This window comes from Falco naumanni, chromosome 4 (genome assembly GCF_017639655.2).
Source record: "Falco naumanni isolate bFalNau1 chromosome 4, bFalNau1.pat, whole genome shotgun sequence".
Classification (NCBI taxonomy): domain Eukaryota; kingdom Metazoa; phylum Chordata; class Aves; order Falconiformes; family Falconidae; genus Falco; species Falco naumanni.
In genome coordinates this window covers 56,171,227-56,196,646 of record NC_054057.1, presented here as the reverse complement: position 1 = coordinate 56,196,646, position 25,420 = coordinate 56,171,227, and the positions used below count along the sequence as shown (strand labels likewise).

The following is a 25,420-nucleotide window of genomic DNA, read 5'->3' as shown; positions in this document are numbered from 1 at the left end:
TAATAAAGAGCCTAATGATGTCCAAATTATAGCAAAGCTCAATTGTGTAACCAAGGAGCCAAGATTTCATCCTTGATAAGGACATGGATTTCTGTCTCACAGGAGAAGCCTGCAGTTCACTAACAAAGATGACCTTTTATATTATACCCTTCCAGGCCACAATTAGCTGGAGAAATAATGTACTAACTTGGCAACATGAGTTTTTGTACACTGCAGTAATTTTTAGCAGAATCTTGCCAAGACCATTACCATCTTCTAACAAGACAAAAAAAAAATATATACAAATACAAAACCCAGTGCTCTCCAGACCCAAATTACTTTCCGCAATTCAATGCAGTTTTAATTAAGATTATTAAATTACAGCAAAAATGATTAAGATGATATCCCGCAGCAAACCACTAAAGGTATAACACCTTAATCCAGAAGAAGCTGGCATACACATATCCATGATAAAGTATTCATGAAAAGCTAGAATTTTACACATGAACCAATTTTACATCACTCAAACAATACCTTGGGAGATATTTGTCACAAGTAAAAAAACAGTGACATCCATCAACAGAGCACAGTTTTTCTGAGACTACACAGAAAGAAATCTACACAGAAAAAAATTGAAAAGGCTACAATTACTTTGACAATGTTTCTACAGCTCAAAGGAATTTGGGGGTTGAAATAAATGGTTTCCTTCTCCTTCCCAGGGCTCCCAAAATCAATTTTATACATTTTTTTTTTTTTTTGAAGCAGAAGTTAGATCAGAAATGCATGTGAAATCAGGTCACTGCAATAATCATGTATGTGGTACATTTCCACTGTTGCCTATTAACTATGAGGTTTAAATGAATGAGGAAAGTCTCAGATCCATATTTCACCAGTGGAAATTATTAATATAAACATAGCGCAGCTCAGGTTTTAACCTTACCATCCAAATGGGCCTTCTCTCTCCTTCAGAGAAGGGTAAAAGGTATTAAATTAACTGGCAGGGTTTAAAAAGCAGCTACATGGAGGCATGTATCCCATTAAGACTTGGGAAAGGATGCTGAGATGGGAGCCCTGGGCTTCAGGTAGCTTCTCGTGGTGCTTCAGCACCGGATAAATTCAAGCCTGTGATCTTCAAGGAGCGATAGCTTCAGTGTATTTAAAAAAATAAAAAAAAAAGCTGTGCCACTGTGATGGAAAAAAAAAGTTACAATCCAGCTATTTCTAGGTGCAATCTTCTGGAAACCCTCTGCAGGGACAGAGGCAGATGACAGAAAATGGTAAGGGAGATTTGCAAAGAGGAGGAATGAGCAACACAGCTCTGGCCAGTGCCTCTCCCAGCCCATGCCCGGAGAATGGGACAGGACAGGGACAGGGCTGGAATGTGGCCATACTGCTTGGGTGGGAGGAGATCTGAAGGGCATAGCACCCGTTGTGCTGTGCCATGCCACTTGGCCACGGACTGTTTTATTCAGGAGTACAGAGGTAAATCCAAATTGTCTTAAAAGTTGTGTCTAGATACACGGGAAGGTACCGAGTAACCAAGCTGTGCCTTGCTCTGGACCTCTGTGACTCCACCGAGACTGACTCATACCAGGGGCTTTTGCAGAGGTAACTACATGGGAAAAAAGTCCCGCAACACAGATCCATCCCCAAAATGCTGCTACACTTGCCATCTGGGACTCCTTCAGAGCCGTTTGCTTGTTCACACTAGCTGTTAGGTCTCAAAATAGGAAAAAGACCAAACAACTCAAAACACCCACAAAACTAAAAAACAAGAAGAAAAGAAATTGGCATGTTGCGTTACATGGCCATACTAGGGAGCTACTAACAGCCCACAGAGTCACCCAACCCCTCGGGCATTCAGGACACAAAACCCCTGAAGAGCTCTTTAAGGACAAGTGCATTAGGGAAACCTGGAGATTTGTTGATTTTATATATATATATATAACACTGTGAACGCCCGGTTAACAGCTAGCTTCCCTCCCAGCAGTAATTAGCTGGATCTGACAAGAGGCAAGACCCAGTCCAGGTGAGAGGTTAACTTTGTATTTTTCTTTAATAGACAAAGAAAAGTCTAAATGGAGAAAGATAAAATTCCAACATAATCCTCCACCGAGGCTGCTATGAAATAACTCTTTTGTTTAATTATTATGAGTTGGATCGGCAAACACTAGATCCCGATGGACAGAGAGCAGCTGTTACTATAACAGAAAGACATTCATCTTCCCTTCTCGGGACCCTGAAACTCTAGCAACAATGCCTGTAAAACGACCCTCTGCTCCCCGCCCCCCCTCTGAATTTTCGCCTGGTTTTCATATTCAGACCTATTTTTAGCCGACTTTATCTTGCCATACCACACTTCAAAGTTTTGCACGTTAGCTGGTTTGAAATCATTCCCGTGCACAAAAAGCATCAGGGACAGCAACCGGGCGATCCTGGAGCGCAGGCTGCAAGAACGCGCGTCCCTCACTCGGGGTTTCTTCTTTCATCAGCAATTCATTGAGAAGGAGCCTATAGACACAGCTACACAGCCAGATACACTTGCATCTCACTTATCTAAAAGGGTAGGAGTGATCTCATTTACCTTTGGGGCTTATGGTTACCTTGGAAGGGCTTGTTTTAGCTGTTATTTACATAATAAATAGCCAATCTGTACAGGATTGCATGGGAAAGGAAATTCTATTACCAATAAAAAAAAAGAAAAAAAGGTTTCTCATGTTTGCTTTTAGCAGCGCTAACGCTGTCCTATTAGACGATAGCAGAAGCTATCTATGGAAAATTATCTATAGCCATAAAAATTATCTGTAAAACACTTCCGCAGTTATCTCAGGTACAATATAAATGTTAAAATACCCCCTAGGAACAGGCGCATCAAGCCAAACCCTCTCCCGATGCAAACAGGCGACAGCCACGGGGACGTGCACTTGCAGGAATGGTACATTCAATAGCTTGGGGTTGGGGTTTTTTGTTTGTTTCCCTTTTTTTTTTTTTTTCTTTTTGCATCCACCACCTTCAAAATTCAGGCTGAATGAGCTTTATGCCACCAAGCTGCACCCACAAGGGGAACTGCCCAGCAACAGCAAGCGCGCGTACCAGAAACACTCCATCAGGCTTTGCTTTCCTTTATCGCCTGTGTAAAGAAACCTGGAAACGGAGAACGGAGGGCCAGCACTTTGCTTCAGTCTCTAAAAGGTGACTAAAATCTACAGGGGAATTTCTTGCTATGCTGAAGCACACTGAGCCTGCCCTTTCTACAGGCCCTGCTTCAGGCTTTCACTTAAAAAAAGATGCTCCAGGAGCCTGAGGAAGGGACTAAACAGCGAGACAGTAAAACAGCGATCAGCTCATCTCCACGAGTTTTGGGGTTAAGGTTTTCTTCTTGTTTGTTTTGTGTTGGTTTTTTTAAGAGCATTTGTCTTTGAAATGTTTCAAAGGAAGCCAAGGAGCATGGATGAGGCTGCTCTCTCTGCGGCAGGGCATACCCCATGAAAGCATCCCTACCCAAGGGTCCACGTGCAGCATTCCAGCTGGAGAGGCTACAGCTCCGGTATTATCACCAGAGTCGGGCACTCGTACCTGTACACCACGCCTGTCAGCGGGCAAAGGCAGCATCCTGGCAAGGCAGCGCCAAGCATCAAATGCACCATCCTCCTCCTCTCCTTTGGGTTGTGCTAAGCTTTATCTCGCGTGCATCCCAGGCTTCCTACATAAACAGGAGTTTCACAGCAGGGAATAGTTTCAGGTATGTCACCTACCGCCACCACCCCAAACTGGCTTTTCAGGAACCCAGCAGGTGAGCTGAGCCTTAGTCAGTGCAACTGCAATAGGTATCTGGGAAAAAGCCTTGCCCCAGGCATAGGAATATGCTTTAGCAGAGACTCTCTTACAAAAATAAAAGTGCCTGGTAAGTTGTGGGTGCATGTGAAAGCAAAGGATTCCAAGTTCAAACTTCTGTGCACCCGAGAGCTACTCAATAGCCACTGAGCTGTAAGGGGATACTCCCACCATGAAAACCAAGGACAACCGAATTTCTCAGCCTGCACATATATAGGGAAATTAGCATTCTTAACCCATTAATTACTCTCAGGAACTAAAGTGGCAATACAAATCCTGCTGTGTTTCAGTTATCATACTGGGGAAAGAAAATTAAAGACTTGGAGAAACAAGTGAGCCACGCAGTCCACACAGTAGCCCTGGTCCTGGCAAGTTTACCCTTGGCTACCACCAAGACAACCACAAAGCTGCACTTCGCTGAGCAACCGCATCTCAAGTCAACCATATTTTCTCTCTGCTGAGCACAGAGGCTTCTGCAAATCCACCTGGTAGCGTACAGGTCTGAAGCAAAGCAAATGCCTATGCACGCCTGAGTGCCTACCAACTTCACAGGCTCTTCCAAGACCAGCACCATAGCCTCCCAACAACTTCAAGAGTGTAAAGCTCAGCTTGCTGCCTCAGAAAAAGGACTGAACACCGACTGCGCAAAGTTTAAATGTCCTCCTTTCCCAGAAAAATAAAAGCATTGATGGCAAACGGAGTGACTGGAAGGGTGAGTTTGCAGACAGCTCAGCCAAACTCTGACAACAGCCACAAGTCTGCAGAAGCAAGCCAGAGACTGCAAAACATGAGAACGGCACAAAGAGGCCTTAAAAAGCCTGAAATACCCTCATCTTATGAAATGCTTTTGAGAAGTCACCAAAAAGAGAAAGCTTGATCGAACATTTCTTCACTTCAGACCACGGTTACATTCCTCCTTCCCCAGGAATTCCAAACTGCCTGCAGAGGTGAATTATGTATAAATACAGTATTCCTAAAAGCCAAATTTAAAAAGTTGCACACATTACACAGGGCTTTTCAAATAGATAATGTCAGAGGAAAGAAGGGTTAGCTGCCTAGATTGACCATTTGATAGATCAGGCACAAATGGAGCTAACTTTATCCCTCTCATCCACTCAAAGGCTTATAATCTCACACCTCTGAGCAATAAATTAGGAAGAAGCATTACATTAGCACTACGGGCACCAGATAGAAAATTTAAACTTCTGCTACCAGTTAGAAAACAAGTTCTATAATGGGAAAATCTTTAAATAAAATAAAATTTAAAAAGAAGGTAGAGACAGTCACAGCACCTAAAACACTACAGGGCAGCATCAGCCCGCGCAGACTTCTTAAAATGACAACTTTTGCAGCTGTGGTTTGGGGCTCATTCAGTACAGGCCTGAGATTTTTGCATTGGTCTGGAAAGTGCCAGAGACACTCTCATCTCTCCCAGTTTTTGTTTATATCTCCATAAAACTGACATCAATACATTCCATTTCCAGCTTTACTGGAGGAGGTTTAACACACCCCCTCTGCTCCCATGAGCCCCTTTTTCTTCTTCCCTCATCACACAAGGGTGCATATTAGACATGAAAAGTAGAGTTCAAAACCCAGGTCTAATCTGCATGAGTATCCACTTAGATGAAAATTAATGTAGCTCAAACTGTAAAGTGCTGCATCTTTTTGTGAATGCGTTTTATTATCTTTAAATAGAGGAGGAGAACTTCTGTACGGATCTATTAGTATGAGACTGAGACAGGAGAAAGAAAACAAAATGATTCCTCTGGTTTCCTAAAGTTATCAGGACATTCCATTTTTCCCAGAAAATTTAATTCCAGGCAGACAAAAAAGGGTAATGTGGCAGTCAAAGCCCAGCCACGGACCCAAGAGGATGGGGAGCAGCATTCTTGCCCTGCCACTGACTCCCAAGATCTCGGAGAAGTCACTCCCACCATAGAAGAGGTGGGAACACCTTGTAAATTGCATCCCATAAATCCTGCACTATAGCAACAGGATGCAAACGTCCACCAATACAAGTTTTACTTCTAACAGCTCTGGTGCAAACATTTTAACAGGTTCGTTTCAGCTCCCCAACACACCCCTCCTTCCCAAACCCATCGAGGAGCCAAAAAATGGTTCTTCAAGTCCTGGCTGCCCCCTGGCCAGCACCCACCACCAGGCACCCTGCCTGCACCTAGCCCTGTGCCCTCCTCCCAGCAGCCTCCTGCCTGCACAGCTCCCCTAAGATCCGAAACCGAATCTGCGATGAAATGGCACACCAAGCTGGAAATTGCAGAATTATTAATGAGAAACACCTAATTCGCATCTTCCTCCAGCTGAGCACAAACAGGCTCGCTCCTTCCGCTGTGTCTCTTTTATATTTAAATATACAAACCTGTGTGCATGAGCCAGCCCCTGCTCACAGGCAACCCAATGTAAGAGAAAAGGATCTTCTCTAAAAGCAAAACCACACCAACCACCTCCAAAGTCACCAAAAGGGGGAAAAAAAAAAAAAAAAAAAAAAGAATAACGCAACAATAATAATAACAAAAATCCCATAAGGTGGCCAGAACACACTACCAGGTTAAAGCTTGATTTTAGCCAATACAGCAACACTTCCCCATACAGCTTACTTTTTTAGTATAGGTACAAAATATTTGGTGTGACCTTGGGTGAGCCACTTCACGATGTAGCAGGGAGCACTTGCAGACAGCCCCATTTTCTGGCGCTTGGCCCCTCTGCTTAGTGCTTTTGGGACAGGGTCTTTTTCTCTACACAAACAGCATTTTGCAAAAGAACCACAACATTTTTCAAGGCACCTAGACAGCAGTAACGTATTTTTCTTAAGTAGCATGATGGACCAATGCCACATGCAATAACACAATCAGAGCTACAGGACTCAAATACTGGCAGAGTAAGAGGCACTTGCGTGCTAGAGGGAAGCATGTTATTATTTTACAGTGTACACTGACAATTGCCGCTCTTAACTTTTAGTTTGAATCAAAGCTATACCGTAGTAAGGGAGAAAGATGACAGAGAGAAAAGAACATGAAATTGGTGAAAAAGACCAACGGTTATATTCAAATCTAAGCATAAAATGTGCTGGGTCTGCAAAATGCAGGCAGAGCATTTCATCTTTAATTTACTTCTCTGCCCCTCTGACTTCAGTAGTTCCAAGAAAACTTACAAGGAAGATGGGTGTGATTTATATTTTTTTGATACACCTTAGAGGAACAAATGACTAAAGAGATACAAAATTATTCCAGAATGAAGTAATAATGAAGCAAAGAGATTAGACATTAGTTGACCCTCAATGGTTAATAGAGGGGAAAGGCAGGAGAGAGGAGAGCTTACACTGGTGAATGCTGCGGCCACAAACACCTCTCTTAAACACATCCAATTTCACTGATGTGAAAATCTCCACATGAAGGAACAGGCGAAAAAGAGCTTAAGTGGGAACAGGGTGCAGAATGCCAAGTGCTACACTGAATAATTCAGATCCAGGCAGTGCTATTGGCCAGGCAAGAAAATCACACCCCCCTGCTAGTTTTAAAATCAAAGGCCAAGGAGGGATAAAAGGGAAAGACAACACCTTTTTAAAGCAGAGATTACGGTCTGCAGTTCCCATTTCCCAACTTCCCACAATGTTTTGTTACAGGGAGAGCGCCGGAGCCGGGGTACCGCAGGGTACCGCGGTAGTGCCAAGGCACAGCACCACGCTGCCCGCATCTGACCTGGGAACCTGGAAAACGCTGTGTCAAAGGAGTGGTGTCAAAAAACGTGGCAGCAAGAGACGACCAACTCTGAGGCAGGTACCAGCCAACCCTGACTTCACCAGAGTTGCCTTTGCAACTTTTTCAGTGCATAAGCAGTTCTCCAGTTGCCAAAACTGAAGGTAAGACCCCACAAGCGCTCTCTCTTGGGTCTAGACTCCAACTGAACTCACCCGAGTTGTCTCCCTGCCTTCAGCCATCCCAAAGGACAGCAACGCTTCTTCAGCCGTGGCTGATGGGGCTGGGTACACAGGTTTCCAGGTGAGGGGTGGGTGGCGTGGTGAGAAGCCAGCTGTGCCCCCGGCGCTGGGTGCAGTGCTGCCGGCAGAAGGGGCGTCCAGCATCACCTTGCTTCGGCCACACAGCCAGAAACAGGGGGGTCATCAAGTTGCTTCTGCAACTTTTAGACTACAGCTACTACATTAAGCTCGAAATAACCATCCTGGGTGTGTTTGGTAGAACAGTGTTGTATTTTATGGGGCTTGAAAGATGCAGCACTAGTAAAATCACATTAAATTCTGACTATTCTAGTGCAGCTCCACATGGTCACCTACTATTAACATTAAATTTTAGAAATGCTTCTAACAGTAGGCTTTGAAACATGACAGCCAAAACACCTTCCACTGCAAGGCCTAAAAGTGGAGTAACTTTGATAACTAATGGATATTTAATTTAAAGGTGTCCTGGCTTTCTAGGAACAGGGACCATGCAGACAGAGCACACAAGTAAGTGCCCAGCCTCAAACTATCTCTTCCATCCACCTCCTTCTCTCTTAATTTATCAAGATAAACATCCCTTGGTTCCTTTTATACCTGCAATACTTCTGCAGAGGAACCCACCATGCAGACAGGCATGACGCAAATCACAGCAGCAGGATTCCCAGGCTGGTCCAGCCATCCTGTTACCAACACTCCAAAAGCCACCCCCTCTTCCTTCTCAACCTGTGTGCCCACCCTGCTTCCTAAAACCAGTACAGCCAGGAAACCCCTCCAAGTTGATCTGCAAAGCAAGGAGTGCCTGCATGGTGGGGAGCGGGGGTGGGGGGGGAAATGGTGAGAAAGGAGAGAACAAAAACAAAACAAAAAAAAAAAAAAAAAAAGGAAGGAAAAAAAGTGAGGCTGGCCTGTTTCTTTCTTCTCTACCATCTATTCAGTGGCAGCAGGGGAGGTCTACAACTGTTGCGTCACATAAAGCACAAAAAACCTGACAAGCATGTTTTAGCTGATGGAGACCAGAGTGGACAGGAGGCTGGTGACAGCTCGAATACGGGGAGTTAAGAGACCTCCGCTTTAATTGGCTGCTTCTTACTATCTCATCAAGCAAGCAGGAGCCTTACAGCCTGGACGGGCTGCTCAAAGGCACAAGAACTGGCAGAAATCTCAGTGTTTAAATACTTCAGTTAACTACCCAGGCTCAGGTTAGACCCTCACTCCAGCCCGGGGAGACTGAAGTTTTAACCCTGCCCAAGCCACAAAAGCATAGACCAGAGGGAAGATGCAGAAGATGCTTGGAAATGGAGCAGGGGGAGAAGAGCGGAGTTAAACCACAGGCTGTGCAGGACCTGGAGAGGTGTTTATAAATAATGCCACTAAAAATAATACACTGTGCACTTGCACCTCTAACATAGCATTTTCTTCTCCACAGAACTGTGACAATGGTGATCTCAGCGGTATAATTATCTAGATTTGATGACAGATTAAAAAAATATATATCCCAAACACCTGTTCAAGAGTTTTGTGTTTTTAAAGGCCATTGCCATTAACCTTGGGCCATGCACTTCATTGTGTTTAATTAGCAAGCTAATGAAGCCAGTTTTATTCCCTTTCTCAAGCACAAGAGGATAAATACAAGACGGTGAAAGAGGAGACCAGACCCATTTGCAGCACAGCTCATTGCTGCATGGCATTACTTAAACTTGCACCAAAATAAAAGTAATGTAATGGCTCGGGAAAACGTGTTAGCAATGCATTCTGCAAGACAAATCCTTTTACACCTTCTGTATTTTCTAAAGCTCATAGATTAAAACATGATTTCTGAACATTTGGCCTGAAGAAAATTTGCAAACAAAGGGCTAAAAATGAACATAATGTTTTCCTCAATGAATCCTCAGTATTCCAAAAATTAAGCATAACAGATTTTTTTTTTTTAAAGAATAGCAGCCTGTGCTCGCTTTGTTACAGCCAGCCAAGGTAGCGATGAGAAGCATCAACAATGGAGGTCAAGCGATTTTTGAAAAGCCCACCACTTTCGCAGAGTCCTAACATGTACACACACAAAAGACATACTTCAAGCAAAGCCCAGTGCTATGAATCCCAGCAACACACTGCAACTTTGGGTATTTGAGGTTGTTTTCTTTATTGGTTTGGACTGAACAGCTTTAGGAAAAACTGGACAATGAAGATCACATTGATAAATACTCATAAATATCGCCAGAAAGGCTTTAAAGGAGAGGGAGGGATTTACAGAATTCCTAACGCACTGATTGAATGATTCAAGAGGACCCTTCCAAATAAGCAGAATTATATTAATTTTCTGGCGTTTATTGTATTAATGGGGGCGGGGGGGGGGGGGGGGGGGGGGTGTAAGTCAGCATAGGTATGCCCTATCAGATTATCCTTTCCATAACATGATACGTTTAACAAGCTTTCAGTGTTTGGTTTTTGGTTTTGTTTTTTTTTTTTGTAAAGCAATTGCTTTTTTCCTCCAACTTAGATTTCTGCCACTATATGCACACAGCCATAGGATCGGGTTAAAAAACAATACCAACCCACCACCAAGCCAACCCCATCCCCAAAACAAAAACCAAAACCCCCGGAAGCCATCTCTTTTATTGAATCACCCGAGATAAAAGGATTCCAAGATAGATGGAAAGAAAATACATTGACCATAAATCTCCTTTATGCACATAATAGAATTTTCCAGCCAAGAGAGCTGTTGTGATGATAGCAACGCCGAGCACCACGAATGTTGACGGCACATACAGAGCCCCAGACACACACCACCCCCCCACCCTCCTTCCAAAATACCTGCTCCCCCTCAGCACTGCTATATAAATACAAGCCCGCACAACCCCCTTCCCAACACGTGGAAACAAAGCTGCGTACAAGTGTCCCAGCCATCAGATCAAAAAGCCTAAGCTGGCTTTGCTCACCATCAATTTCTTTTTTTTAATTATCGTTTCTTATTGCCCGCTCCCCTTTCATCGCCGCCCCCCACCCCCTCCCGCGACCCGGCCTCACGCTTGCGGTGTGACTTAAAAAATAATAAAAATAACGAAGCGATGGCACTGTTGATGATGCCAAAGGCAGGCGGTGGCAGTGCATATTTAATGGGCACTCGGAACAAAGGAAGCCCGGCTGCAGGAGCGCCCCGGGGCCGGCTCCGCCGCCCGCTCCCCCCACCGGGCAGCCCCTTCCCCGGGGCGGGGGGACACACACCCCCGCGGGGAACCCCCCCGCCCCCCCCCCCTTCCCCCCGCTTTGCAATACAATGAAGCCGCGATGGCCGAGCCGACGGGGACTCCCCGGGCTGCCCATCGCCGGGCGGGGAACGGGCTCGGCTGCAGCATCGCTGCCTCCCACACCCTGCCCCCGGGAAGCTCCGCGGCTACAACAACGCGCCCCCCCCCCCCCCCCCCCGGGCCGTCCTCCCCCCTTCCCCGAGCTGGGAAATGGAGGGAACGTAACAAGTTACAGCCCAGCGCCGGGGCGGCGGGCTTAGCCCCCCGCAGGGGGGAGTCAAGGGGGTCTTGGTGACCAAGCGAGCGGGGGGGCAACACCGCTGCCGCCCCGTACACCCAGCAATAATAAAAAGGAAGGGGGGGGGGGGAGATAATATTAATTAAAAAAGAAAAACAAGGAGGGAAAGTGCGGAGCGTGGGGATTTCGAGCGTGCCCGCGTTTTCAGTGCTGCAGAGGGGCACAGGAGCTCTGACACGCACCCCGAGGGCTGCGGGATGGGGCACCCCACGGCGAGCCCCCTCCCACGCAGCGCTGCCCGGTGCCCCCGGCCGTGCCCGGGCTCCCGGGTAACTTCCCCCCCGGTTCCCCCGGCCAAACGCGCACCCGCAGGCTGCGGCTGAAGTTTGGGGGCCAGCCCCGTTCCGTGATATAAACGGCATGAAGACCACAGAAAACACAAACACACCCCCGCCACAAAAGCCATCTCCCGGGGGATGCTCCCCCAGACCCCCTCCCCCACCCCGCACACCCCCTTTTTTCTCAACTTTCTCCCGGCTCCCCGCAGCGCCAGCCAGCCCCGAACGGCTCCTTTCCTGCTAACGGTCAGACCCCGACGGGGCCACGGCGTCCCGGAGGGGCTGGGGGGGGGGAACCGCGGGGGTCCCTCTCGGGGTGGAAGGGGTCCCCTCCACCCCCCGGGATCCACAGCCCGCCAGGAGCTGAGAGCACACATGGCCACTACCTGCGCGGCTCCGCACCATGTTCGGAGCAACCCCCAGGTCTCCTCCCGCTGCTCCCAACTTCTCTCCCCCCCTCAGCAATCCCCCCACCCCACTCCCGCAGCACCCGCCCAGAAGTAAATGCCCATTTTTGTAAAGTTTCCTCGATATCGCGCCGTGTTTACATTGCCATTAATTCCCACAGGCTGCCTGAAGGGAACAAAAAGCAGCACGGGAAGGCTCGTCCTGCGAGCAGGGAGAAAACGGGGGTGAGGGGGTAAAAAGCAAAATAATAATAATAAAGCAAACGAAGCAGCTCGCAGCGGTGGGGTTATTCCCCAGTTTGTAGGCTCGCTGGTTGCTCTGCGCTGGTTTGGAGGGTGGCTGCAAGTATAATTGCACGGCCCATTCAATTCTGCATTTGAAGAGGCGACCGTAAGCCCGAGCGGGAGGTAAACACGCCGAAATGCACTTACCTGCACAGAAAGTTCCACAAAGCAAGGCGAAAGTCAGCCACGAAGCAATCATATTCCTTTACTTTTTTTTTTTTTCCCCTTTCCTCGTGTGCCCCTCTGTCCCCAAGGGAAACAAAAATAAAAATAAAAAGATCGAGAGAGAGTGAAAGAAGGGGGGAGAAGCGAGGCTCTGCCCTCTCTCTCTCTCTTAAAAAGAAAAAAGAAGAAAAAAATCCTGAAAAAAAAAAAATAAATCGGATTTAATTCCTCCGCAGTTGCAAAAGGTATCCAGTGGAGAGGAACAGCCCCGGACGGTTCGACCTGCTCCTGCCTGGCCCCGGCGTTTGCTCCGAGCTTTCCAAGAGTTTCTTTCCCTGGGCTTTTGTGCTGGGAGCGCGGCGTGCACCACACACCGACTCCCCCTCCTCCTCCTCCTCCTCCTCCTCCTCCCAACCCAGCCCCTCCGGCTCCCCCAGCAGCAGGGGCGAGCGCACACGCCCGCGTGCGCGCACAATCAGCCCGCCCCCCCCCCCCCTTCCCCGCAATGCACGCGCAGCCCCGTGCAATGCACGCGCAGCTTCCCCCCCCCCCCCCCCCCCAAACACACACGCGCGCACACCCCGCGCTCCCCAGCGCAACGCACACGCGCTCCCGGCGCCGGCAGCTCCCGGGGCGGCGGCGGCCGCAGCGAAACTTGGCGAGGGTACGGACCCCGCACCCAGCGCGGCTGCGGGGCGCCAGGCAAGAGCCCGCGGAGGGGGCGCGCAGCGGGGCGGGGGACTGGCGGCGGGCCGGCGGCGGGGGGCCGCGGCATCGCGGGGCGAGGGGGCGGCGGGAGCAGGGGCTGGGTCGGGAATTGCCATCTACCGGGGAGGGGAATAAAAACAAACAAACAACACAAAGCGGAAAAAATAAATTAAAAAAAAAGGGGGGGGGGGAGAAGGGGAGGTTGGGGTTTTTGTGCGCGCGCGTGGTTTGTTGTTGGTTTGGGTTTTTTTTAATAATTAAAAAAACCTGAACCGAGTCCAAAATGGCTTCTAAAAAAAGGGAGAAGCCAGCGCGGAGCCAGCGGGGGAAACCCGGATGTTCGGTACAAAGCGGCTGGAGGGGGCGGGGCGCGCGGGGGCTCCGCGGCCGCTGAGTGGGCAGCGGCGCTGTCCGTCAGGCCGCGCCCCGCGGGGAGCCTGCGGCGTGGGGGGCGGGAGGGGGCGCGGGGCGACCCCCGGGGGAAGGGGGCGGCCGCCGGGAACCCCCCGCACCCGCCGCCTGGCCGGAGGAGCTAGCGGCGTGACCCTCCCGGGGCGTCGGAATAAACCGTGTCCTTGGCAGAAAAAAGAGCCGGTCTCCAGCTGCTCCAGGCGGGGGGGGCTGCCTCGGGGACCCTGCACCCAGAATAGTGCCCTGACCCCCAGGGGTGGCAGGAGCTGTTGCTCGGGGGCAGTGCCCGGGGCTGAGGGGACACCTCCGCCGTCACTTTCCGTGTTAACGAGGTTTTCTCTATTGCCAGGATTACAGGAATGGAACGCTCTCCGCAATTTATTTTAATGATGATCGCTAAATAGCACGGCGTTAGGGAGCACCGGAGCAATCTGGAGGGGAAGGAGGCGGAGGGGAAGGTGCCGGAGTTGGGTCGTTCCCCACGATTTGGGTCTGCGAGGTCCAGCGGGAGAAGGGGCCGTGGCACAGCCGAGCTGCACAGGGTGCTGAGCCCCAGCTCAGCTCCCTGCCGTCTGCCCAGTGGGGGTAAGGCTGAAAACATTACTAAAATAATTTGCTTTTTTAACTCTGGAGGGAGATAAGACTAAATAGGAATCATTCTTCTAAAAGTTTGAGCAGTATTTTTTTTCCCAGAATAAATACATATATTATTTTTTTTACGGTAAGAGGTTCACAGGAAACTTCAGGTGGCTTTTATAAGGGCTTGTAACCTCTTTGAAGCTGGAGACTTCTTTTATATACGTGTAGCACTTGTGTAACAAGGTCTTAACTGTGAATGGGATTCCTAGGTGCAGTTGCAATAAACTGATTAATAGTATCATTCATGGTATCATAGCTCATTCATACGTTTGCTGTAAGGAACACACTGGCGGGAATATAGCGGTTGCGACTTTAAACATGGTACTCTTGGGGGGAAAGCTGCAGCTAACGCGCACACCGATGGGCAATGCAATGGGTAAAGCTACAATAAAAAGCTCAGGAAAAAAATTTTTGGAGCAAAAAGCAGCAAAAACAAGCCCACAAAGAGCTAATGCTGGGCAGGTCTGTAGCACAGAAGCAGCATGGTGGGTATTGTCATCCAGCTAGTCAAACCAAGGGTGGGCGCTGAGGAGACGTGTCTGTCAAAGGTGGGGGTTGGGGATGATCCCTATTTATCCAGAAACAAGCGCTCAGAAGTAGGGTTGGTTTGTTTTTGTTTAATCTGGTGACAGCCAGGACTGATTTTGTCACTGCATGCTGGTGGGACAAGTCACAGAGAAGTCCATGAGGGTGCAAAAGGGAGTGCAGCACAGTGATGGAAGGAGAAGGAAGTGTCACTTGCTGGTGACACCTGGCCATGGGCCACAGCAGCTCAGGATGTGAAGCCTCAAGGGACAAATAATGGGTCAACATTTTGTATAAGGCTGCTTCCTTCATTCAAAAGCAAATAAGGCATCAATATTTCTTCTTATTTCATTCAAGGAATAAATTCTTAAACAGCTACCGAGTGGCTGAAGTACAGAGAAATATATGGGGGGATAAAATATGACCACAGTGTTTCAGTGTACCGGCGTCCCCATCAGTAGCTGAAACAAGACATTTAGTTCATACCAAGAAAATATTACCCCCGGGAGCAGGCAGCATGGCTAACGGTGGCCATCGCTGGGGCTGTGTCCCTGCCCAGGCTGAAACGCTCCCTGGCCAACGTTGTTCCTATTTTTAATCGCTGCGCTATGAAAAGCCCCGTTTGACAGTACCTGACTTCATGCTTTACAGGCAGGGACCTGGCAGCACGTTTATCACAGGGCTGTCATCGCTTTTGAGGAAACGGGCCCAGAGCGCTTCGGATGTTGTCCTGAAGCCACCCAGTAAGACAGGCATGGTGTGGCCTTTTGCACTTGGACAGCGTGCTGCTTCACGGTGCAGGCAGTGCTGCAAACAGAAACCCACAGGGAGCTGGACCCAGGGTGATTTTCGCCCAGAGATAAACGATACCTTGAATTTTCATTTATTAAATTGCAGTCCGTCTTGCTTACATTGTTTCACAGGCAGATGTTTACCCTGCTGAAAAGCTAAAATGTTTTCTCTACTTGCAACATAAAAGCCCAGGAGTGAGTGTTGTCACTGGAGATAATGTTACAGCCTTAGCAATATGACACTTAAAAACTTTGTCAGCCTCCAAGAATTTTGGAAATAGCAATGAACGAAGGTAGCAAATGTTAATAGCAAGCACTGCTTGCAAGAAGTGCCCTCACAAGCAGCGTTTTCAAGAGCTTCTTTCTGTTTCCAGTTGTCTGAGCTGCACGGCTCAGACCATTTTTAAATAATTATACTTAACAGTTAGAAAAACCTCCTGCACTAAAATAAATTTTAGCTAAGATGGTTTTATGCTTTGCGGTCTCATATGACACTCAATCTTTCTCGTGTGACTGTTGTAACAAGTCAAATTCATGTATTTTGATACCCCGCATGTGATAAAGATACTTGGATCACTTAAGCCTGTACAAAACTGCAGTGCTCGCATGTCATTTATCTTAAAATCCTATTGTAGCTCTCGTGAAATGCAATTTCTTCAGCGAATGGAAATTTATACTGACAGGTGTTATAAAACATGGAAAATACTGGGGGAAGGGGGCCCAACATTTCCTTTATCTCTTCAGATATTCACTAATGGATTTATTTTGCAGCTCGGCCTCGGTTTGTTGCAGGTTACGGAGCTCTGGTGCAATTAAAGGGACCCGTTTCCAGCCTTCTTAAGCAGAACTTGCATTACTTGCAACAGGTGAGGAACGTGCACTGCGGCCCCAAGACAGCAAGCTGGTTTGCAGGCTGCAGTTTCCCTACCGGTCCCTAAAGCTGCTTGTAGGAAATCACTCAGCCTAAAGGAACTCCTGGGATCCCAGCCTCTACCTTCCCGTTTCAAAACGCATGGGTAAGAAAAACCAATTTATATTCATAACCTTGAGTAAATAAATTGTCACTTTAACTACGCATTTTATTGTAATTAAGCACTTCCCGGTAATAACCAACCCACACTATGAAGCAGTTTCTTAATATAACGGTAAGCTAAGTTCTCGGTTGTGAGCAGAATTAGGAAGCTTTTAAAAGCACAGGCCAATTAATATAAAAATAAAAAGATGTTGCACAGTTCTTCACGTGGAGAAAAGGTGCTTTTGCTAAAGAACTTGATCCTTATTTTCAAGAAATGCTGTTGCTGTTCAGCCAGCACCCCACCTGCAGAATTTCCTAGTAGGATTTATATCCAGTATTAGCCTGACACTGCTCCCAGTGGCTTTGCCTAACTCTTAACAGGAACAGACCTGAGACAGATTTAAATCTTCCCCAGCTTTCTAAGGACTCACTGCTGTCACCTCTCCATGATGCAGCTACAATTAACTTCGCTGGAATTTCTATATTTGAAAGCAGCTTTAAATTAGAGCCTTCTGAACTTCCAGACGTGGATGCAGATGGTCTTTGCTACTGTCTGTACGAGCCCTTGGTTTTCGCACCAAAAAAGCCCACCCACGTTGACAAATTTGCCCTTTGCGGTCTGGCTTCAGTGTAGCCAGTAAAAATAGCGAGTGATACGGCAGACAGAACGGGCCCTAAACGATATTTTTTGATAGCTTTTATTAGCTCCAGACTAAAGAGCAGGGCGTCAGATGTTGACAGATTAGGAGGGGGGAGTATTCAAAGCAAAGGGATGTTACCAAGATGCCCATAAACCAGCACTTTTGCCATTCTCCAGAACTGGAACTTTTCCCTTGGTTTTCAGTTGTATTTGGATTAAAGAGTAAATACCAGCAACTGGTATGTGTCAGCCGGTGTCAGAGCCGTGTGCCAAAGCTTTGCTCAGGTTAGATCTTTAGCATCGCTTTACTTTCCTGTGGATTTTGTTAGGACTTCTGGGCCATAGCTTGTTATTTTTTACTGCTATAACTAGCAGAGTCGTCATATGATTATTTCCCTTTAAATCTGGGAGAACTTGTCTGGCCTATTGGGCAGGGAACTTAATTGCAAGAAGGCTCTGAAGGATGGTTGGTGCTGGACAGTAGCTGTACCATCAGCATGTTACCCGTCCCCAAAAAAGGAGAATCCAGGCTCTAATCCATACCGCCAGGTCATGCCAGCTCAATGGGTACCAGAGCACGTCCACACTCGAGTTGGAGACATCTGTGCTTAGACAAGGAGCATGATGGATGTCATATGACTAATTCAATGATGATATATGCTTAATTGGTAAAGGACCACATTTTCTACTTTTTTTTTTAACCCAGGACATAGCGTTAAAGGTCTGCCTGATGTTTGATGTTCCTTTCAGGTATTTTCTTCACTGAGATTCACGCTACTTAAGGTTACTGTGGCCGCTGGCTTTGTCTTACGCCCTTGAGTGCTACTATGCTTTTTAGTGATGAGAAACCAGCATTCAAACTCCCCTGAAGCACCAAGCTGTGCTGCTCCTCCCGCAGCTTGCAGAGGGACTTCCCTGAACCTCAGGTACAAATGCTCCAGCTGTTGGAAAAGCCAGTGGCCAGGAGTGGAACAGCACAATATTTATGTAAGTGGACTACAGGACCAAACTTTAGACATTCATTTTAATGACCTGTTTTCAAGCTCTCCCTCAATTTCCCTGTAATATACAAATACAGCATTGGTGATGCTTAGCTAATAAAAAAAATAAATATCTCTCTAACTTCCAAGAGTGCGTGTTGCAGTGAGTGGAAATCAATGTATCTTAAATTTGGTGCAAGATGTTTCTACCAGCTGGTGGTACTTAACCTTTCAAAGAGATTACCAAGTGCCACAGCAGCAAAATCTCTTCTGCTTGAAACGTTTAAGATTGCCTGGATGTCTGTCAGGAAAATGTGCTCCAAAACTGGTGGTAGCAACACCAGAATAGCTTCATGGCGACAATCCTGGTGACTGTGACAGCCTCCAGTAATGGCAATCTATTAATCTCTTGCTCCATGCCCATAAAGCACTCTGTCCTCCTTCCATTCAATGCTCAAAGTAAATAAATATGGGTCCCATCATCAGATTGTTTTGCTTGCACAGAGCAGATCTACAAAGCGTCTAAGTGAGATGGACAAGGAGAAGGGTGAAAAAACACCTGCCCGCCTGCTGTGCGCAGCAGCCGGCATTGCTGACAGCGGCTGGGGTTGGCAGGCGAGGGGCAGGGTGTTACACCTCCCCTGTGCCGGACCAGGCTAGGGCAGCCTGAAGTGCTGCAGTCTTTTGGGTGGCTGCCAGCAGATCCCATGAGGTTTTCCAGCGCCTCAGAAAGGGCCTGGGGGTACAACAGCCCTTGAATCTGCAGAGAACACCATCTCCAGTCAGTGCCCATAGACTGCTCCCTAACCCCATCCATTTGAGTTACCATCATCTGTAAAAGAAGGCAGTAGTTGTTTACCCACGTTGTCTTCAGCTGTCCGTGTTTGACCTGAAGATGCAGTGCTGGTGTTTTAAAGTGTACATGGTGGCCACAGCAGCTTCGAGCCAAGGCTTGTCACCTCTCCAGCTCCCTCACCTCCCTCCCTCCCCAGATGTTTGGTTGGCAGAAGAACATATTTTAAATTCCAGTATTTTATTTAAAAAGCTAGACTTGGAAGGTTTCAAACCGGTTGTAATTAAGCATTAACAATGGGAAGGTTCCTATGGAGGTGCTGTGTCCCTGCAGTGCCTGTGCCTAAGAAGAGCCTGTGCATCCGCCCTGCGGCCAGCTGGGCTGCAGCGCGGCGTGTACAGGGTTCACTGCTCTTACCTGTGGCCTTGTGCCTCCTGACGCACTCAAGGCATGTGTGGAGGGACCCATAAAATATGTCCTGGAGTGGTTGGGTGTATTTTTAGAGTTTGTCCCAGATTATTGGCCATTGTCCCAGATTTCAGTGGTTAGGGTATAAGAATGCCCGGTGGGGCTGAGTGCTTCCTGCCTTGCTCTCAGGAAGGCTTTAATCAGGAAAAATACCCTCTCAGAGAAGGCAAATAATTAAGTTTTTGTGGCAAATACTCTACTGCCATTAGCGGGAGGTGATAAACACTCCAGACCACAGTATAAATAGAGCAAGGCAGACGCGCTAAGCTTTAAAGTGCAATATTATTGTGTTATGTGGTGCTGAGTAATGAATTGGACATCACTAGCAAGGTGGTTTTCCTTTTGTCTTTATTGGGACCAGAGGGTTTTTTTACACTATGAGTTGTCTGCCTCTGCTGCTCATTGTGGGGAAATGCTGATGTAGATCACCTGAAGGAAACATGTCCCACACACTGGCAGCTGGCAGCGTGCAAGCTGGGAGCTAGTGTTGGAAGGGATCTTTTGGTGTCATCCAGTCCATCCTCCTCCCTTTGGCAGTGTTCATTCAACCTGTGTCATTCCTGGGAAATACTCATGCAACCTCTTCCTGCAGTGCTGGGCCCTGCACAGTGCTCCAGGCTCTCAGGGCATCATGAGCTTCACATGCAGAACATTTTCCCTCCTGGGTATCCTCAGCCTTTCCTGCTGCAGTTTGGTCCGTACTGAGCACGTGTGGGACAGATTGCTCCTTTTCTGTCTGCTCCAGCTTTTACCTGTTGGAAAATCGTCTCTCTTCAACCTGCCAGGGCCAAAACAGACCGACTCATTTGTCCCTTCCTCATATTTCTGGCTGCACAGCATGACCCTCACTCCATCCCTTGGGCTGCTTAGCCGTATCTCAGGGGCTGAATTCCCGTGCTGAAGTCCTGGGCTCCCCATACGACCATCTCTGGCATGTGCTTCTCAGCTCCAGGGGTCTTCTCTTGGCTCAGCCCTCCCAGTTACACTGCACGTTGTTGGAATGCTGAAGGGCTCTCTGGTGGACTCATCCAGGCAATTTCTGGCTTTCATGACCTTCCACCTTGGTCGTACAACCTCCTATCAACTGCTTCTTGCCTAGCTGCCCTGATGCCTTTTCTCAGCCTCCTTAGCTTCATAGCGTAGGACACACCACATGTCATAAAAAGTGCAAAGTATAAAAACTGTTCTGTTAGGAATCCAACTACTGGTCCATCTATTTTGTAGAGAGACAGGAGTGACACATTGCCAATACAGATGCAGGTGAGTCCTGCTGCAGCCGGTCATGCCTGTGAGAGGGACCTGCTTTCCTTCCCGGCGTTCCCCGGCATTCAATTCTTGGACATTTTGGCATATTGTCAGTGACAGATCTATTCACAAGTGAGAGCAGCCAGGCCTGCAGGCTGTGGTGCCAGGGTATTGTGGGCTCCTGGATGGGCAGAGCCTCTCCATTGATTTCAGAAGAACGAGACAGAAATATTTTCATAGCCAGACTCAAGTTTTTATCTATTCATAGCTACCTTGGTGTCCCCTAAATTGGACACTTTGGCAGGAATGCTGCACTTCATGTCTTGACTTTCCTGGCCCCATATCCACCCAACCTTCTCTTGCTCCCAAAGGCCACTGATCTTGTCCTTTATTTTTGCCACCAAATGCCACTTACTTGTGCTGAAAAGCAGGATCTGGCAGCAGGGAAATTATCAATAATCAGCAAGTAACCAGCCTGTTTCCCTTTCTGTGTGGCCTATCCGTGCTGTGGGATAGTGCACAGACCCTTAATTATTCACCTGCAATAGTTTAAATGTTTGCAAGTGGCTACTAACCAGATTTGAAAAGAATTCAATAATGGAGGGAAAAGAATTAAAAAAAAAAACCCAAGGATGGCATGGGACAGGGATGAGAATGGTGAAGGACATATGGCAGAGGTACTGGTTGGGGGTATTCCGGTGGCCTGGGTTCCAGCTCAAGCTTCTGCAGATCTCTGATAGGCTTTGCTTTACTTATCTCTTAAGTCCTGATCAGAATGGGAACAACGGGCTTTATCCACAGAAGTAATTAAAATGTTGCACTCTCTGGCAGGGGAGTTAAAATCAATTTCTCAAATACAAGATGAAGAACAATTGGCCAGGCTGCTGCCGTGCAGAAAAAGATCCGAGGCTGTGATGCTTGCGAGTGCAGCAGAAATCCAGTGCTGCAAAAACCCAGCACGGGGTGCCTGTTCAGAGGGGCACGCTGCAGAAGGCATGGGACAACCTTTCTGTTCAACTTGGCGGCGGCAGGGTCTTGGCTCAAGAACAATTTCCACACCTCAGGAAAGATACAGCTCAGCTGGGAAAAGCCCAAAGAGGTGCAAAAAGAATGATGGGAGGGTGTTGAAAGCGTGCCTTTGAGGATGGGCTGTGAGCAGTGTGGGGTCTGAAGAGGGGACCAAGCTGGGACAAAATGAGTTGCCAAATACATGCAAGGCTGGTGCAAAGAGGCGTGGTGGTCCTTGTACCTTCTGCAAGTAGGGCGAGTAATGGGCTTCAGCTCCAGCAGGAAAGACGTAGATAAAAGAGCAGGAAAAACTTTCCTAGTGCTATGGATAGTTCTGCACAGGGATATTCCCACAGGCTGTTGTGGAATTGTCACTGCAGGAAGGTGTTAGGCAAAGATCATGCAGGAATCGTTGAGGTATTGTTGATTGTGCTGGGGGCCTCTCAGAAGGCTTTATCCAGCTTTCTTTTCCTATTTCCTCCGGTTGCCACTGAAATCGATGGAATTCAGCGCTTCAGTGTTTGGGAAGACCTGCCACAGTATCAATTCCCTGTTTGCAATCACGGAGATTGCAAAAGCGATCACAAGCATATTTAGCTGATGTGCAGCTCCTAGGATTGTAGGGGTACAGAAGCAAGCTAAGAAACAGGTGTGCCTAAGCTGCAGAAGTTAGTTACTCTAGAGCATTAAAAATCCAGCCTTTGACAAGGAAATACTGCACATGAGCGGAGCTTTTACATGTGAAATACTGCAAAGAAATCTCAGTTCTGTGTAGTGTTAGAGAGGCACAAGGAAATCTCATTAGAACCCACTGACAATGATCTGTTATAAAGGGAACAGGAGCAATTTGTGAGCTCTCAGAAAAATAAAAGTGCGTGTCTGTTCTGCCCCTGTCCTCACTCTGTGGCTACCCTAGGACACAGATTTCTTGAGAGAAGGATCTGTGCCTTCTTCCTCAGTTAGCTCTTCTACATCATGTTTTATTTGCTAGGAGACTTGAGTGATGGGCAGCAAACACTCTTGTTCCTATTTTAAACCTATGGAAACATCAGTACAGAGAAATTAAATTACTTGCACATGGTCAGAGAGCAATTTTATGGCAGGGCTAGGACCAGAACCCAGCTCCCTTGCTCCCAAACCCGTGGGCCACCCTTCGGCTCTTCACAGACTCTTAATTTAACCACCTTCCAAGGAAGTCTGTTGGCCCCTTCCAAATGACTGCCACGGGAGTAATGCCAGGCATCAAATGAAGTCACTGGGAATATCAATGCAAAAGAAGCCAATATTAGTTGCAAAGAAAGAGCTGATGGAAGGGAAAAAATAGATTTTACAAGAAAAAGGAATAAGTTCTAGCGCCGGTTCCATAATATCATTCCCCCTTTAATTTGTGCCTGGTCAAAATTAAAAAAAAAAAATAGATTGCTAATATTAATAGATGAAATGAATCTTGAATTTTATAATAGTGGAGGAAATGAAAGGACCAAAGTAATATTGTGTTGTTAACTGAGATTTTAATAATGATTCTGTCCTCAGTTGGTGCATTTGTTCCACAGAAAGTAAATCATTAATGAAGAGGAGGGGAAAACAGTTTTATGGTGATGGATTTTTGAAATAAAAGTTTTAATTTTGCTTAACTTCTAGAAACTCTAAAGTATGTCTGGAGCTCAAAACTAAAAGACAAACATCTTAAGAACCAGTCCATCAAGATGAGATTTAGCCAAGTGGCTGACACTGTCTGGGGTAGGATGGAGCAATGTCCATGGCTCCTCTCTGAGAGAGCTGAGTTGAGTGGAAAAGATGGTTGGAGACGGTGTTGATGGAGAAAGGAAGGTTTGAGGGTTTGCCGTTGGTTGGTTGCATTCTCATAGCTGTTTCTAAATGGCATCGGGAAAGCAGTAAGGACATCATCCTCACCCTAAAGCAAAGGAGATCTAACTGGGCTCATCCTGTGGTTTCTGTGGACTTTTGCAAGGACTGCTTCCACCATGTCCTCTACAGGGCATGGGTGAACTCAAACCATTCTCAGGGCTGGAGGGTGTTCGACTTCCCAGGTAATGAAAGAGCCCACCAAGGCTAGCATGTCCGGCGGTGCCTCTTGACCTACCCACCACTATCTTCAGCCACCTCCAAGAAGTCCCAAAAAGAGGGCTCCCTGGATCAGCAGCCCATTTCACACCAAGCCCCCTGATTCAAAATGTTGAACATGGGGAGGATCACAGTCTCAGTGCAGTGGAGAAGAAAAGCATCTCTTTAGCTGGGATTTGGTGCCTAAGAAAAAGCAAACAAGGCACATACGTGCCTGCGTGTGCATGAAAGAGATGGGGGAAAAGACAGAATTCCCCTCATTCCTTAATGAGCACAGCACCCCAACAATGAATGTGGAAGTTTGCAAATTGAACGACATACTGTATTTAAATTATCAAATCAATAAAGAGACATAAACATTAAACAACATTATATGAGAGCCTGGAGTGTCACCACAAAAATTAAGACTATGTAATTAAAAGTACAATGCAATTTATTTTTATATCATTCTTCATTGAAATCAACAAATCTTACTACTTACCCAAAAATGTAAAGTAGGCTGCAAACTAATTCAAAAAATGAAGACAAAGTGGCTATTGAAAAACCTATGTTTCTTGGTCCCTTAGATCTGGCAGCAGTCATGATTTAATATTTTAACTACTATAATAGGTTATACTGCAGAAGAAAAGTGCATTAATTACTATGGGAAACCTAAAAAAAAAAAATCTAATTAAGAAGAATAAAATCATTCTTATTGACGGGGAAAAATAAAACTATGTAGAGGGAAATGAAGGAAGAAAAAGCTGAAGACACACCAATATTAATAAATGCGGTCTGTGCAGCGTAGAAAACACACTTCTGTAGTTGCTGGGGGGTGTGGATTTGGATCTGGCTGGAGATGACAGTTTGCCGTGGCCAAACCTCTTCTCCAGGATCTCACCCACTGGAAGCACCTTCTAATTAGCTGCAGCAGAGGGAGGTGAGGCTGCTCTGGATTCAGCTCAACATGCCCGTGCAGGGCCGGCCCCACTGGCAGTGTCTGAAACAACAGACCAAGAGCATCAGATCGCATTGTGTTTCTGGATATAGTATGGGTAATTAAATAATGATCTCAGTAGTTGCCATCCTTCCTGAAATGTCACAGGAGGTGTGTGTAAGGAAGCAGTCCTGTGTCCCAAACCGTGCAATATGTCATGCCTGGGGACACCGTAGGGATGAATCACCGTGGGCAGATGCGAATCTGCCTTTCAACTAGCCACAGCCCTTTAAAGTAATTTAAAAGGAACTTTTCTGTGTTAAATATCCACCGCATTCTTTGCTCAGCCCCAGCTAAGGTGATCTTTTGAATTTATCCCCGTTGTAAGGGAGCACCTGCACCCCCATCGTGAACCTTCATGGGATCCCCAGGGATGCAGGGCTGCTTTGGGAGCAGGTGCATCTTTTAACAGCCAGAAACAGCAGCCAAAAGTGTTAGGAGGTGTTTGGCTATGTTTTCCAGATGTGAAACTAGATGGGACCATGTGTGGTTTTGTCATTGCTGGGACTGGATTCTAGGGCTCTGATTTTGAGCTTTCATCCCGATTTGGAATAAGAGTGTGTTTATTTCATGATCTTGAGTGTTCTTGTGATGGGAAAACTGATTTTCTGCCCAGCTTTACAGCCCTCATTCTTAAAGATCCCACCAATGTCAAAATGTCTGTAGAAGTTAAGA

General features: G+C 47.1%; 1 protein-coding gene and 1 long non-coding RNA gene across 5 annotated transcripts in view; one reads left to right on the top strand and one right to left on the bottom strand.

Moving 5' to 3' along the window:
* Positions 1 to 12,849, bottom strand: part of ACVR2B (activin A receptor type 2B) — a 108,158-nt gene extending 95,309 nt beyond the window's left edge. The window contains exon 1 of the mRNA XM_040592223.1: positions 12,444 to 12,849. Coding sequence (XP_040448157.1) covers positions 12,444 to 12,495 — 52 coding nt within the window. The 5' untranslated portion in view covers positions 12,496 to 12,849. The remainder of the gene's footprint in view (positions 1 to 12,443) is intronic.
* Positions 12,850 to 13,005: 156 nt separating this feature from the next.
* On the top strand, positions 13,006 to 18,319 carry LOC121087649. 4 transcript variants are annotated; one of them, XR_005827691.1, is made up of 4 exons: positions 13,006 to 13,125; positions 13,930 to 14,165; positions 15,396 to 16,551; positions 17,941 to 18,319. It is a non-coding gene; the product is annotated as an uncharacterized LOC121087649 (long non-coding RNA). The 4 variants fall into 4 exon arrangements; XR_005827692.1 differs by lacking the exon at positions 13,006 to 13,125 and adding an exon at positions 13,361 to 13,512; XR_005827689.1 differs by lacking the exon at positions 13,006 to 13,125 and having other exon boundaries at positions 13,631 to 14,165.
* The last annotated feature ends 7,101 nt before the right edge of the window (positions 18,320 to 25,420 follow it).